Source organism: Phyllobates terribilis, unplaced genomic scaffold (assembly GCF_046119375.1).
Source record: "Phyllobates terribilis strain yellow unplaced genomic scaffold, ASM4611937v1 Scaffold_2__4_contigs__length_985480577, whole genome shotgun sequence".
Classification (NCBI taxonomy): domain Eukaryota; kingdom Metazoa; phylum Chordata; class Amphibia; order Anura; family Dendrobatidae; genus Phyllobates; species Phyllobates terribilis.
In genome coordinates this window covers 736,497,807-736,512,126 of record NW_027362762.1, presented here as the reverse complement: position 1 = coordinate 736,512,126, position 14,320 = coordinate 736,497,807, and the positions used below count along the sequence as shown (strand labels likewise).

The following is a 14,320-nucleotide window of genomic DNA, read 5'->3' as shown; positions in this document are numbered from 1 at the left end:
TGTGGAAGACAGGGTGGTGGTGGTGGTGGCTAAGTGACTGGAAGCATTATCCACTATCCAACCAACAACCTTTTGACACTGCTCTGGGTTCAATAGTGGTGTGCTGCGATCCCCTAGAAATTGGGACAGGAAGGTCAGGCGAGAAGATGTGGGTGTTTGTTGTGGTACAATTTCAGCTTGCCCATGTCCTTGTCCTCGGCCTCTGCATGCACCATCACCATCACGTCCTGTTCCCCGTCCCTTGCCACGTGCCTTGCCCATTTTAAATGGAGAACAGTATCTTCCACGCTCTCTACAAATTACTGAGTTTGGAGCGAACTTATATGTGATCCGTGTGACGGAGAAAACACAGTTTTAAATACCTGGCCTGTAGGTAAGTAGTTTGACCAGCAAACTGCTGTGAATTGCTTCACTGACACACTGAAAGAAATTTTTAATGGAGGCCAGAAATGGCAATATTTTCTGACAATGTATATGTGATCCGTGTGACGGAGAAAACGAGTTTTTTTTTTTAACAACACTTTTTATTGAAATTTTCACTTTATACAACTGTGTTCCAAGTATTGGACTCTGGATACATTAAGGTACATCTCTCGCAAAGGTAACATCGTTGATCAATAGTATTATTCCAGATTTTTGAATATCATGTTCAGCGAGAAAAACAAGCAAAAAAAAAAAACAGAAAACAGTTTAACAGAATAATCCCCAACTGCCCTCCCTCATCCCAGACATACAGGAATACCTATGTACAGCGACCTTGTTAGTTCTGTCTTTATTTATTTCAGTGTCTTATAGCTCCTCCCACCTATGCGACACGTTCTATAGCTTCCTTCCCTTCCACATTTGGATCAGCAATTTTTAACCTACCCAATGTTCCACTCATGTCTTCTACTATATACGAAAATAGAGTTTTAATTACCTGGCCTGTAGGGAAGTAGTTTGAACACCAAACTGCGGTGAATTGCTTCAATGACACACTAAAGGAAATTTTTAATGGAGGCCAGAAATGGCAGTATTTTCTGACAACGTATATGTGATCCATGTGACGGAGAAAACAGAGTTTTAAATACCTGGCCTATAGGTAAGTAGTTTGAACAGCAAACTGGTGTGAATTGCTTCACTGACACACTAAAGGAAATTTTTAATGGAGGCCAGAAATGGCAGTATTTTCTGACAGCGTATATGTGATCCGTTTGACAGAGAAAACACAGTTTTAAATAGCTGGATTTCTAGCGCTGTAATATGGAAAGGACCTGGCTGTATTCTGCAGTGCCAACAAGCAAATGGCACAGAAAAACCGTGTTCTCTGGATTGCTTTTTAAGCAAGTAATGAGGATTAAGATCCAAAGAAAAGTATTCCTGGCCCCTGAGACCTGGGCCTTTGTATAGAAATATCTAACAGCAGCAGAAGGCAGAACTGGAATGGAGCCTCTTGTGCTATATGCACTGCAGTCTGCTATATACACTGCCTGCCTGATATCTCTGCAGATGGATTAGTCCTCAGAAGGACTGTTTGTTAAGATGGATATGTGTAATGTACGGTTTTTCTCCCTACACTACCTAATACACAATCAAATCTCTCCCTAACGCAGCAGCAGCTCTTCCTACACTGTCTGATCCGGAGTGACTGTGACGAGCATGGCGGCGCCAGGTCTGATATACACCTGATGACGCTGTGCGGCCAGCCAGTCACTGTAATGCCCACAACCAACATTGCTACGGCATTACAGTGCATGGCAGGCAATCCCTGCATGTTCATTGGCTCTCTAAAGAGCGCCAAACATGCAGGGAGGGGACCAGAGTTCCCTCCCGAGCCAACCGGAAATACTCGGCGAGCGCCAAGCATCTCGAGCAGTGAGATGCTCGGGCGAGTACTGAGCAGTAGCGAGCATGCTCGCTCATCACTAATTAGCAGGAATCTGTTCATAAAGATTATATAAACATATAGCTTATAGTAGTACAGATCTTTGATGAATGCTTGACGTTAAGACTATTTTGCCATTGCTCAGAAGTAAGAGAAAGCTTAATGTCCTTTTCCCAGTTGATTATATAATTCTTTTTGGAGAATTCAGTATCATCGATAAAAAAATTGTATACAACTTATTTGATTTCCACGTAATGTTATTATTTGGGTTGTTCACCAATACAATTTTTCAAACTTGCTTTAAACCCTATACTGTCTATATTTTCATCATTAAAACGCCCATTTCTTTTTGCAGGAGGATTACTGAACATAATCTAGAAGTGCAGCGTCTGTATGATGAAATGGAACAGCAACTGCGGGAAGAAATTAATAGATTAACCAATGAGGTAGGTGATGTTTTACTTTTTCATTAGAAGTATGGAAAATAATTTTGCGCATCCAGTAATTTTCAATGCTGTTCAAAACAACACTATTAAGAAAAAAACAACGAAGAATATTTTAATGCAAAAAAAATGGTTAGTGACCATCCTGGGTCAAGTGAAGCGTCATTAACTCTTCTATATACCAGAGTGAAGGAGAAAAGTCTATTTGAAGTTGAAGGAGGCGATTCATCAAGTTCGGCAATTTTCTCGCCAGTCTTGACCAGGGGGCGTTTTGGAGCAGATACTCCTAATTCATTATGTGGCTCACGCCTCTTAATAAATCAGACGAGGCATGTAGTGGCGTGTTCCTCTACGTGGAGTAGGAAAATTAATTGAAGGCAACCTATTTATTTCTACTACTTTTCTAGAGTAATACGCGTAGCAGTATCCACAATCAAGAAATGAAGAATACCATACAGGTGAAAAATAAAGAAGTGCAGCAGCTGATTTCTGTTCAAAATGAAGTAAGACATCTGAATAGAAATATTCATCTAAATTGCAAATACAATAGTCGTATGTTAAACAATTTAATTCAATGAGACAGAAACACGCATGTAATATAATACCAACAGTTTATCAGTTATGGTTATCATGGAATGTTGCTATTAATAATTTTATTGTTCACCTTTGGAGATCTTTTTTTTTATTTCAATGCATGTATTTGGGGATAAAAAATATTTTTACAATTGTTTTTCATAAAAAAAAAAATAAACACCGTTTGGCTTTTACAGGCTGTTTGTTTCCCTGCACATTAAACTTTGATGTGGCTTGTGGTTGTAAATCAGCTGAAAGGAGCTCAAAAAAAGACAAAAAAAAAAGAATTACAAATTCTCCTGTTAGGATGTGCTCACTGAAGGATTCTCAATTAACTCATTCTGCAGCCAGAAATACAGCAGAACACACAAAAACTAGAGATAACAAACACTGCAATATTTTTAAAGGGAATCTGTCAGTAGGATCAACCTTCCTAGGCCAACTATATGGGAATGTAGGTCATAGAAAGTTTAATAAAATGATACCTTGATATCTGCTATTTATTATTATTATTTATTTATATAGCCCATTGATTCCATGGTGCTGAACATAAGAAGGGGTTACATACCAAATACAGATATCACTTACAGTAAACAAACTAACAATGATAGACTGGTACAGAGTGAAGAGGACCCTGACCTTGCGGGCTTACATTCTGCAGGATTGGGGAAGGAGACAGTAGGTGGGGGGGTTGCAGTAGTTCCGGTGTTGTTGAGGTGGCAGCAGGCAAGGTCATGGCAGGCTGGAGGCTTCTTTAAAGAGATGGGTTTTCAGGTTCCGTCTGAAGGATCCGGATGTGGTGGATAATCGGACGTGTTGAGGCACAAAATTCCATAGGATGGGGGATATTCGGGAGAAATCTTGGATTTTGGGTGAGTACCGAATAAGTGTGGAGGAGAGAAGGAGGTCTTGGGAGGACTGGAGATTACGTAAGGGGATGTATGGCAGATTAGTTCAGAGACGTAACGAGGAGAGAGGTTATGGATGGCTTTTAGATCAGTCTTAGTAGTTTGAACTGGATACGCTGGGCAATTGGGAGCCAGTGAAGCGATTTGCAAAGGGGGGTAGCAGAGGAGTAGCGAGGCGAGAGATGAACCAGTCACACAGCAGAGTTAAGGATGGACTGGAGAGGTGCGAGAGTGTTAGCAGGGAGGCCACAGAGGAGGATGTTGCAGTAGTTGAGGCGGAAAATGATGAGGGCATGCACAAGCAGTTTAGTAGATTGAGGGCTGAGGAAAGGACGAATTCTAGAAATATTTTTGAGGTGGAGGCAACAGGAGGTGGCGAGAGCTTGGAAGTGAGGTTTGAAGGACAGAGCAGAGTCAAGGGTTACTCCGAGGCAGCGGATTGCCGGTACAGGGGAAAGTGTGATGTCATTTATTGTGATAGAAAGATCAGATGGGGAAGATACGAGAGATGGGGGAAAGATGATGAGTTCAGTTTTGTCCACATTGAGCTTGAGGAAACAGGAGGAAAAAGAAGGAGGATATGACTGATAGACATGCTGGGATTCTGGGCAGCAGAGAGGTGACATCTGGGCCAGAGAGGTAGATCTGGGTGTCATCAGTGTACAGATGGTACAGGAAGCCATGAGATTTTATGAGCTGTCCCAGGCCAAGGGTATAGATTGAGAAGAGATGGGGTCCTAGGACAGAGCCTTGAGGGACTCTAACAGAGAGGGGGCGGGGATGTCTTATTGCAGAGAAATTCACATTTCTCTTATATGTAAAGGAGCTTTTAAGATCTATGTGCCGGACACTGATCTGCATGAGAATCTGCCTCCAGTGCTTATTTTAAATGAAAGGAGACATTACTAGTGTAAGCCATGTAATGACAGACAGTCTAGTATCATGATCTATGTCTCACATTGGTATCGCCGCCTCTCATTTAAAATAATCTTTGAAGGCAGATTCTCCTGCAGATCTGTGTCCGTCCCATAGTTCTGTACAGCTCGTTTACATATAAGAAAATGTGGATTTCACTGGAATAAGACATCAGATCACAGATATCAAGGTATCATTTTATTCAGCTTCCATGCCCATATAGATGGCTTAGGAGAGTTTATCTTACTTACAGATTCCCTTTAATGAAATCCCTGGCAAAAAATAATTTTATTTTCAAATATGTGTACTTAAATAAAAAAAATGTCCCCCTAAAGTGGATAGCCTCTTAAATATTAATGATAATTGCATAGTTAGGGAGTTATAGTGAGATATCTCAGTACTTTAATCTTAAATGTCCTATATACAGTGTTGGTCAGAGTTATAGTAGGCCCAGACACAGATTTTGTACTTCATGTGCATACACCTTCTGATCAGGGCCATGTGTAGTCATCTTCTTCTACATTTCCAGACATGCCTAATTTTGGAAAAAAAATAGAGATATAATTGGGTATAATAAATCATATTACGAAGACTAATTGCTGGTTGTTACAGTTAGAAAAAAAACTTTCCAACCTACGAAGCATGGAACAAATTACAAAGTCAGAGAATGAGAAGTTGAAAAGAACCAATCAAGATTTAGAATTCGATTTGGAGAAAATTCGTGATCAGTTGTCTGAAGCTAAAGATTGCCTGAGTGAGATGAAGCAGAAAATGATTCAACATGAACATGAAAAGTGAGTGAAAAATAGTCCTAGGGCTCATGCACACAGTCACATTGCAGCTCGGTTTTGTACAGATCCATAGGACTTCCATACAGGTACATTAGCACCAATGCCAATGTATGCCTCCGCTTTCACACAGATGTAGACATTTTTTTTGTCGACTCCCATCTGAAGTCAGCGTGTGTTCAGTATGACATTGTATGTGTGAAGATAAGGAGATTTAGCAATGGAGAGATTATCTCTACACAGGTTTTTACACAGTCTGAACAGCAGTTTGTGGAGGCTTACTAAGGGTGCCATAAGGGTTCTGTGCCGGTGTGCATAAGCCCTTACATTTCTTCATGCTAAACTTATTTGCAACACTAACAAGTTTCTACTGTTTTTTAAAATTCCAAAAATTGCACAATTGACTAATACCAACAGTAATAATATTTATTAACATACACTACTGTTCAGAAGTTTGGGGTCATTTAGAAATTTCATTATTTTTGAAAGAAAAGCACATTTTTTTCAATGAAGCTAACATTAAATGAATCAGAAATACACTCTATACATTGTTAATGTGGTAAATGACTATTCTAGCTGCAAACGTCTTGTTTTTTATTGCAATATCTACATAGGTGTATAGAGGCCCATTTCCAACAACCACCACTCCAGTGTTTTAATGGTACATTCTGTTTGCTAACTGTGTAAGAAGGCTAATGGATGTTTAGAAAACCCTAGAAAACCCTTGCACAAGTATGTTAGCCCAGCTGAAAACAGTTTGGCTGATTTGAGAAGCTATAAAATTGACCTTCCTTTGAGCTAGTTGAGAATCTGGAGCATTACATTTGCTTATTCTATGAAACTCTCAAAATGGCCAGAAAAGAGAGAACTTTCATGTGAAACTCTACAGTCTATTCTTGTTCTTAGACATGAAGGCTATTCCATGCAAAAACTTGCCAAGAAACTGAAGATTTCCTACAACGGTGTGTACTACTCCCTTCAGAGGAGAGCACAAACAGACTCTAACCAGAGTAGAAAGAGAAGTGGGAGGCCCCGCTGCTAAACTAAGCAACAAGACAAGTACATTAGAGTCTCTAGTTTGAGAAACCGATGCCTCACAGTTGCTCAACTGGCAGCTTCATTAAATAGTACACGCAAAACGCCTGTGTTAACGCCTACAGTGAAGAGGCAACTCCGGGATGCTGGCCTTCAGGGCAAACTAGCAAAGAAAAAGCCATATCTGAGACTGGCTAATAAAAGGAAAAGATTAATATGGGCAAAAGAACACAGACATTGGACAGATGAATCAAAGTTTGAGGTGTTTGGATCACACAGAAGAACATTTGTGAGACGCAGAACAACTAAAAAGATGCTGGAAGAGTGCCTGACGCCATCTGTCAAGCATGGTGGAGGTAATGTGATGGTCTGGGGTTGCTTTGGTTCTGGTAAAGTGGGAGATTTGTACAAGGCAAATGGGATTTTGAATAAGGAAGGCTATCACTCCATTTTGCAACGCCATGCCATACCCTGTGGACAGCGCTTGATTGGAGCCAATTTCATCCTACAACAGAACAATGACCCAAAGCACACCTCCACATCCAAATTATGCATGAACTATTTAGGGAAGAAGCAGGCAGCTGGTATTCTATCTGTAATGGAGTGGCCAACGCAGTCACCAGATCTCAACCCCATTGAGCTGTTGTGGGAGCAGCAAAAAGTGCCCATCAAGCCAATCCAACTTGTGGGAGGGGCATCAGGAAGCATGGGGGGAAATGTCTCAAGATTACCTCAGCAAAGTAACAGCTAGAATGCCAAAGGTCTGCAATGCTGTAATTGCTGCAAAGGGAGCATTCTTTGACGAAAGCAAAGTTTGAAGGAGAAAATTATTCTTTCTAATAAAAATCATTATTTCTAACCTTGTCAATGTCTGGACTATATTTTCTAATCATTTTGCAACTCATTTGATAAATAAAAGTATAAGTTTTCATGGAAAACACAAAATTGTCTGCGTGACCCCAAACTTTTGAACGGTAGTGTATATGGGATTGAATAAATTAACCACAATTCAATTTCAGGCAATCAGTCAGCAGGTTTTTGCTATTTAATCTGAGAGCAGCATAATATAGGGCAAAAAAACCTGATTCCTAGGTTGTGTCATTTATTAGGCTTTGTGTTGTAGTTTCAATACAATCAGTGTTTTATCTGCAGTAGATTATCACTGCCTGGCTAGGTACTACATGCAAGACAGTCAGCCTAATCTGTGAAATCCTGTCACACCACTGATTGGCAGCTTGCTGATAATAATATACAATGTACACAAGAAGGTGCCAATCAGAGTGTGGGTGGGGTTATTTACAGTTCAGCATTCTGACCACTGCTACATCTACAACAGAGAAAACAGGGATTTTATCAAAACTTCACCAAGCAGCCCAGTAATTCAAACATTGCTGGAATCCGGCTCACTGCTCCTACGTCCTGCTACTCTCAGATTCCATAGCAAAAACCTGCTGACAGATTCCCTTTATTAATTTATGAAATACCAATTCTTATTAGAAACGTACATCAGCCCTTGACTGAACCTTCATAATATTCTTAAGGAACCTATTTAAGCCAATGATGAAAACTTCTTTCCTCAAGGCTAGATCCATACATCCGTGTGAGTGTTACAGATTTTTTTTTTCTCAGGTTTCATCCTAGTTGCATCCATTTTTTTCTAATCCCATTTTTTTCCCTCTGAAGCAGATGGAGTGCCTGAACTTTTTATCCCTTGACTCTTAAAAATATATCAGCTAAAATTGAATAGAACTCTGAAGTACAAAGTATGTTGTCCCAGTTTCATCCGCATCCCACGGATCCCATTAGACATTAAAGGGATTGTCCAATAAACAGTATAATCTTTACACCTTGAGGTGTTTGCTAAAGTTACTGTGTAAAACAATTGCTCTGAATTACATTGATATTTGCATGAGATATTAAAATAGTGGGACATTTGTTTCACTTAGGGAGTTACAGGATTCTGAAGAATCAATAAATATACCAAGTGCACAGGTAAGGAGCCTTTATCTATCCCATTTACAGTATAATAAAGTTCATAATATAAACTATGCAATGTTACAATATAGACTGTTCAACTGTAAAAATAATTGTGTTTAAAAAGTTCAGATGCTCGGGTGTTATGTTTTAGTCACTCCGTGCTCATGATTTGCAACTGTTTTACAGCTTTAAGACATGTGAGGAATGCTTAAGAAACAAGCATGCGTCACATGTATTAAAGCTGTCAAACAGTCCCAAATCATGCACACGCAAGTGATTCAAACATATCACCGAGTACGCTGAAGATACTTGGTACTCTCCCGAGCATACTCACTGAAAGGGTTAACCGAACATACTCGCTCATCACTAATCATAATATCGCACACATACCCAATAAATGGAGACATAGAGGATTGTGGGAACCAGCTTTGGATGCCGGGAGGCCACAATTTAAAACAAGTTTGGACTAATCTTTCTGCTAGAAAGTTGGATCCTTTAGGCTGGCACTTTTTCTAATTAATGCTATTTGGTAAAATTATCTGCCTGTCGCTTAAGTAAAAAGGTAACCACAGACTGATAAAAGGTACTTATTATATTTCTGCTCCTTCTGGGCATTAGGAATATAGCAGACAGCCTACTTAGTGACTGACAGCTACAAAGTGAGTGACAGCTACCTTGCATCTATGTATATATTGAATCAGTAAATCACTCCACCAACTGGACTCTTAAGCTCAGAATGTGCAGAGATTTTAATTAAAGGGAATCTGTCAGCAGGTTTTTAATATGTAAACTGAGGACAGCATGAGGTAGGGGTTAAAACACTGAACTCAGTGATATGTTACAAGCCCGGCTGTGTGCTATTGTTTGTTTACAGTGAAGCTTTTATCACCTTCTGATTAACATTGCTTTGACTAGCTGACCCTGTGCTTGAAAGTTCAACTCCACCTCCTATCATAAGCAGCTCACTGTCTATAGACTGTGTACACAGAAAGCCTGGTGTGGGCGGGGTTAGCTTTCTCAGCTCTGCTGCATTTATAAATTTCAAAGCTCTGATTATGTCAGAACGGCTGCACCCACTAACCTAAGTGATACATCGTTGGATTCATGGTCTCTTTGCCTACACTATGCTACTCTCAGATGAGGAAGCGAAAACCTGCTGACAGATTCCCTTTAATCAGTTACAAGAAAATTCAACAGCATTTTCATGGTGACAGGTTCTCTTCAACTATTACAAATATATTTTGATATATTTTATGTCTTAAAAAATTGAAAATGAATTTAAATAAACTAGAACAAATATACAGATATGTGTTAGGATCCAACAGGAAAGCAACATCTCCAACCTGTTACCATTACGATCAAAGGACATAATCCCTGAAAATATTACTGTGTGCAGTGTCATGTGCATTCAATGGGTTGTCTGCTTTTGACAATAACTTTTTGTTTGAAGGGTTGAAGGGAATGGTATGGTAACTTTGGTGCCTAGCTAAATAGATGAACTTGGGTTGGCTCATGTATCGCATGATTCCAAACAACACATCCGATCATCTGTCCAGTATTGAGACCGACCATGGCCAACTGAGTAATTTGTTCCCTGACCAGCCGACTGAATTCTCATATCTAAAAACACCTTTTTCCCATCATTTTCAACAGCCAAAGTGGTTTCACACACATCATTTTAGTGCAAAAACAGTGTGTTTCTGCAATGCTTTTAATGTGGTCTTTGCTTTGTTTTCTTTGGGCAAAAACCTATTGTTGGTCATAAACCAATAAAAAGCATTAAATGCACTACAAACATTTTTTGAATTTCTTACGGAAACATTATTTCACACTTTTGATGCAACAAATTTCGAAAGCCATAATAAATTATAAGCAAATGTTTATAGCTCAATATACTAATAAGAACGCAGTTCCAACATTTATTGTGGGCTATAAAATGATGATAATTACAATTATAATGACCTGTTCATATACCACCAGTCTGAAAAAAATCAGGGATGTATCAATTTTTGCACAGAAAAAAATGCCGCATTTTTACAGATTGTCCTGGAATTTTTGAATAATTAGCAAACGTGCACAAGTTTGATTGACATCTGCTTTATTCCATCTCTATATTGTAAAATCAAACAAGTAGAGTAAAAGTGGAGTAAAAACTAATATATAAAGGCTGATAGCATGTTTATGGCTAGTTTATGGCTAATAGAAATTGCAAAGAAAAGTAATAAATCCCATTGTATACATCTTTTCTTTTACGTCTCACTTTGTTTGAATTCCAAAAATATAACATAATGCATTATACAGTTTTACCAGATTTTCTTCCAGGACACCACTCAGAAAGAAAAAGATAATGAACAGGAGTCTGTACAAAGTGAGCCACAAGAGACGACAGATCTGTAAGTATGAAAGACCTTTAACTTACATTCATACTAGTGCTTTACTGCAACCCTCATACCAGATGCACTCAAAAAAGTCTCCTCAACAAGTCTCCATCTCAGACTGTTTTCTGTCTTCTGGGCCTTTGATGTTTTCATAGAAAACACTTTACATTTGCAGGAAACAACACAGTCAAGTTCATGAAGTTCATTTTCTACAGAATTAAATCTTCATATAATGGCATTATAGGTTCAAGGTTAAGTGGAAAAACCTGCTTTACAAGAATATGGCAATGGGAAAGGACAAAGAAAAATCATACGTCAAACCATTTAGTGGTTTTACCATTGTATATGAGGATATGAGCAATTTACTGTAGAAACAAGTTGCAATGTGCCACTAAGATAATAATAGGTAGGGTGATTTAAGTGAAAATTTACTACATAAGTCAATAAAATATTGTGGGAAAAAATTCCTAGTTAATCCAAAGCATTTCTTGTAGGGACTATAAATGTGACTCTAAAAAAAAATTAAATCCACCGTTGTCAGGTTTATAGCTTATGGTGAATGAAGACATTCATAAACAGGTAGTCCAAGATTAGAAAACAAATGTTGCATACTTATACATATATATAATATAATATACAGCACCATATCTGCCAATGGCCTGTAACTGTTGTTGTAGCTTATTATCGTTTAAGTTAGTTAGGATGAACTGGATACAGTCTATAGACAGACATGATGATGTTTCTCAAAAAAACAATCTTTTTCCTAATCCTAGACAACCTCTTGAAATGGAAGTGGTCATGTCTGATAATATTAACTTGCAGATATAAGGTTAATCTGCCGGTCAATAGTATTATGAAGGTGCACATCTGCTATACTAAAAGTATGGCACCCTGTAGAAGTGAAATTAATGTCTCCTGGGAGCCGCCAGCTTTCAGTCATGCAGGCATGCCATTGTGGCTACAGTCATCGCTCACTATACTCTGAGCAGCAGCTGTTAGCACTTCTTGGCAATGACAGCCAGCTCAGCAGTGCATCACTGCAGAGTCAGCTGTCAGTCAAAGAGCCAGGATGTGCTTTCAGTGAGCAGTGTCTAAAGCCGTGCTGGCACACCTGAATGACTGAAAGCTGGTGGCTTATTTTCTCCTTGGTGTCACACATTGAGTATACTGGCCAAGCACTGTTTGAAATGCTAGTGCCAGCACCCCTGCATGGTTCCCTTTTCCCCTCCATGCAGTCACGCTGACATACTCACTGCCCTGGTCGTGAAGCATGGTCCCTGCCATGCTCTCTGTGTCTGTGCTTGCCACATTTGCTGACGGCCTGCTCCCCTGCTCTTAAAGGGGCAGCACACACAGATGGTAAAATACCCCCAGCCAACAGCTGGGAGGCATCTGAGTATAAAAGGTACCTTCCTCATTAGGGAGGTGACTGAGCAACCCCTATAGTTTCTGAGTAGTTGGTAGTTTGTGCAACTGTATGTTGCCAGGTCATCCCGTGTCCTAGTATTCTGAAGTTAGTACCTGAACCCTGGTCTTTGTACGGCCAGGTCCTAAACCCAGACCTCTGGTCCTTGTGCGGCCAGTGCCTGAACCCGGAATCCTGGTCCTTGTGCGGCCAGTGCCTGAACCCGAACCCTTGGGCCTTGTGCGGCCAGTGCCTGAACCCGGAGTGCTGGTCCTTGTGCGGCCAATGCCTGAACCTCAACCTCTGGTCCTTGTGTGGCCAGTTCCTGAACCTGCTCCCTTGGTCTGTGTGTGGCCAGTGCCTGAATCAGTTCTCGAGATCCGTGTATCTGAATTTGTACTTCATTTATCCGGACTGTTATAGCAGTCTCTGAATCCAGCCCTTTCTGTGACTCTGTGTCAGTGTCTACCTACCCGACCCCTGGAATCAGCAGCCGCAGTATCGGGGACTATCTAGGAGTGGTACCTGGTGGTTACCTGCAGCTCAAGCCTGACTCCACCATCAGGAGCTGCAGTGAACACCAGGTAGCCGCTTAGCTACGCCGCTCCTAGATAAGCCCGGCCCTGTGGCACAGTGGGCACCATCGGAGTGGATTAAGGATCACATACCGCTGGAGCTGTTTCGGGTACACATACCTCAGGAGCGGTTTTAAGGTCGAGTACCACTGGAGTGGTTTCAGGTTCAGATACCACAGGTGCAGTTTCTGGTTCAAGGTACAGAAGCAGATCAAACTGGGACAGGTACTAGAACAGAAGCAGGTTCAGGGACTTGACAACATGCTTGCTGCTAGCAGACTGCAAAAACGAAATTGTTGCTCAGGCCCTTCCCTACAGGTGAAGGTGCCTTGAGTTCTAAGTGCCTCCCAGCTATTGGCTGGGACACACTACATTGTGCGCACTCTCAATTTAAGAGAACGGGAGTGCACTTGCCCTAAGTGCGCCACCAGGGGAGCAGTGCGGTGTACGATGAGAGTGGGATGTGGGAGCCAGAGCAGAGGACATGACAGAACAGCCTGGGTGGTGAGTAAGTCGGCTTCCCTGCAGGGAGGGAGGAGCGGAGTCGTGCAGGGACGCCAGCATTACATACTATTTCATTATTTGGTGTGCACGGGACAATTGTTCTGTGCAGCTCCTTTTTGTTTTACTAAATAAAATAAATCATTCTTACAAATTCTATTACATAGCTCCTATTACCACACTTAGGCCTCCTGCACATGTCTGTGTTTCCAGTACGTGTGGTATCCGTTTTTTTATTCTATGGGGCTATGCACATGTCCGTGTTTTTACATGGACCGAGTGTCTGTGCAAAGCACAGGGAAACGTCTGTTTTTTCTGGCAGCATGAATGACAAGAGCCAATACAAGTCTATGGGTCTGTGAAAAAACATGTACAGCCACAGGATGGTGTCTGTGTGTCATTTGTGTGCCAGCTGTGTGCTGTACGTGTTTAACATTGCAAAGTAAAGGAGAAAGTTTGCAATTTAATTCATTATTTAGTCATATTGGAAAAACACGGATGGCAGACTGATGGCAAAAATGGACACACGGATGACAAACTAATGATACAATAATGACACACTGGTGGAAGAAACTGATGGCACCAGTACTGTTTTTTCAAGTACGTGTTTAAACACGGACGTATGAAGGAGGCCTAGCCTAGTACTCCTGGTCTATACTTCCTGGTGATTGGCCTAGCATGCATTTTCAGACATTGTATCACAGAGGTGTCAGAAAGGGAGCTGGAGGAGATGTTAGCCCCAATGGCGACAGGGATGAGGATGTCGGTAAAGCACTACAGTATAAGTTGCCGTCAGCATGAATCTAGTGACATCTTCCTTTTAAGGAGGTTGTCCGGAATTCGGAAAAAAGGTTAAAGGGGTATTCCCATCTTTAAGATCCTATCCCAAAATGTAGTAGGTATAATAGTAATAATATTAGCAAATACCTCAAATTAGAAATGTAGTATAGTTTTTCTG

The 14,320-nt window shown here is 40.6% G+C and overlaps 1 protein-coding gene across 4 annotated transcripts in view; it reads left to right on the top strand.

Moving 5' to 3' along the window:
• Positions 1-14,320, top strand: part of LOC141227176 (EF-hand calcium-binding domain-containing protein 4B-like) — a 143,747-nt gene that overhangs the window by 79,004 nt on the left and 50,423 nt on the right. For 2 of the 4 annotated variants that reach the window (XM_073667209.1, XM_073667208.1), the window contains 5 exons: positions 2,220-2,310; positions 2,715-2,810; positions 5,316-5,497; positions 8,473-8,518; positions 10,805-10,896. In XM_073667209.1, the coding sequence (XP_073523310.1) occupies positions 2,220-2,310; positions 2,715-2,810; positions 5,316-5,497; positions 8,473-8,518; positions 10,805-10,896 (507 nt within the window). The remainder of the gene's footprint in view (positions 1-2,219; positions 2,311-2,714; positions 2,811-5,315; positions 5,498-8,472; positions 8,519-10,804; positions 10,897-14,320) is intronic. The other 2 variants (XM_073667211.1, XM_073667210.1) reach the window with 2 other exon arrangements.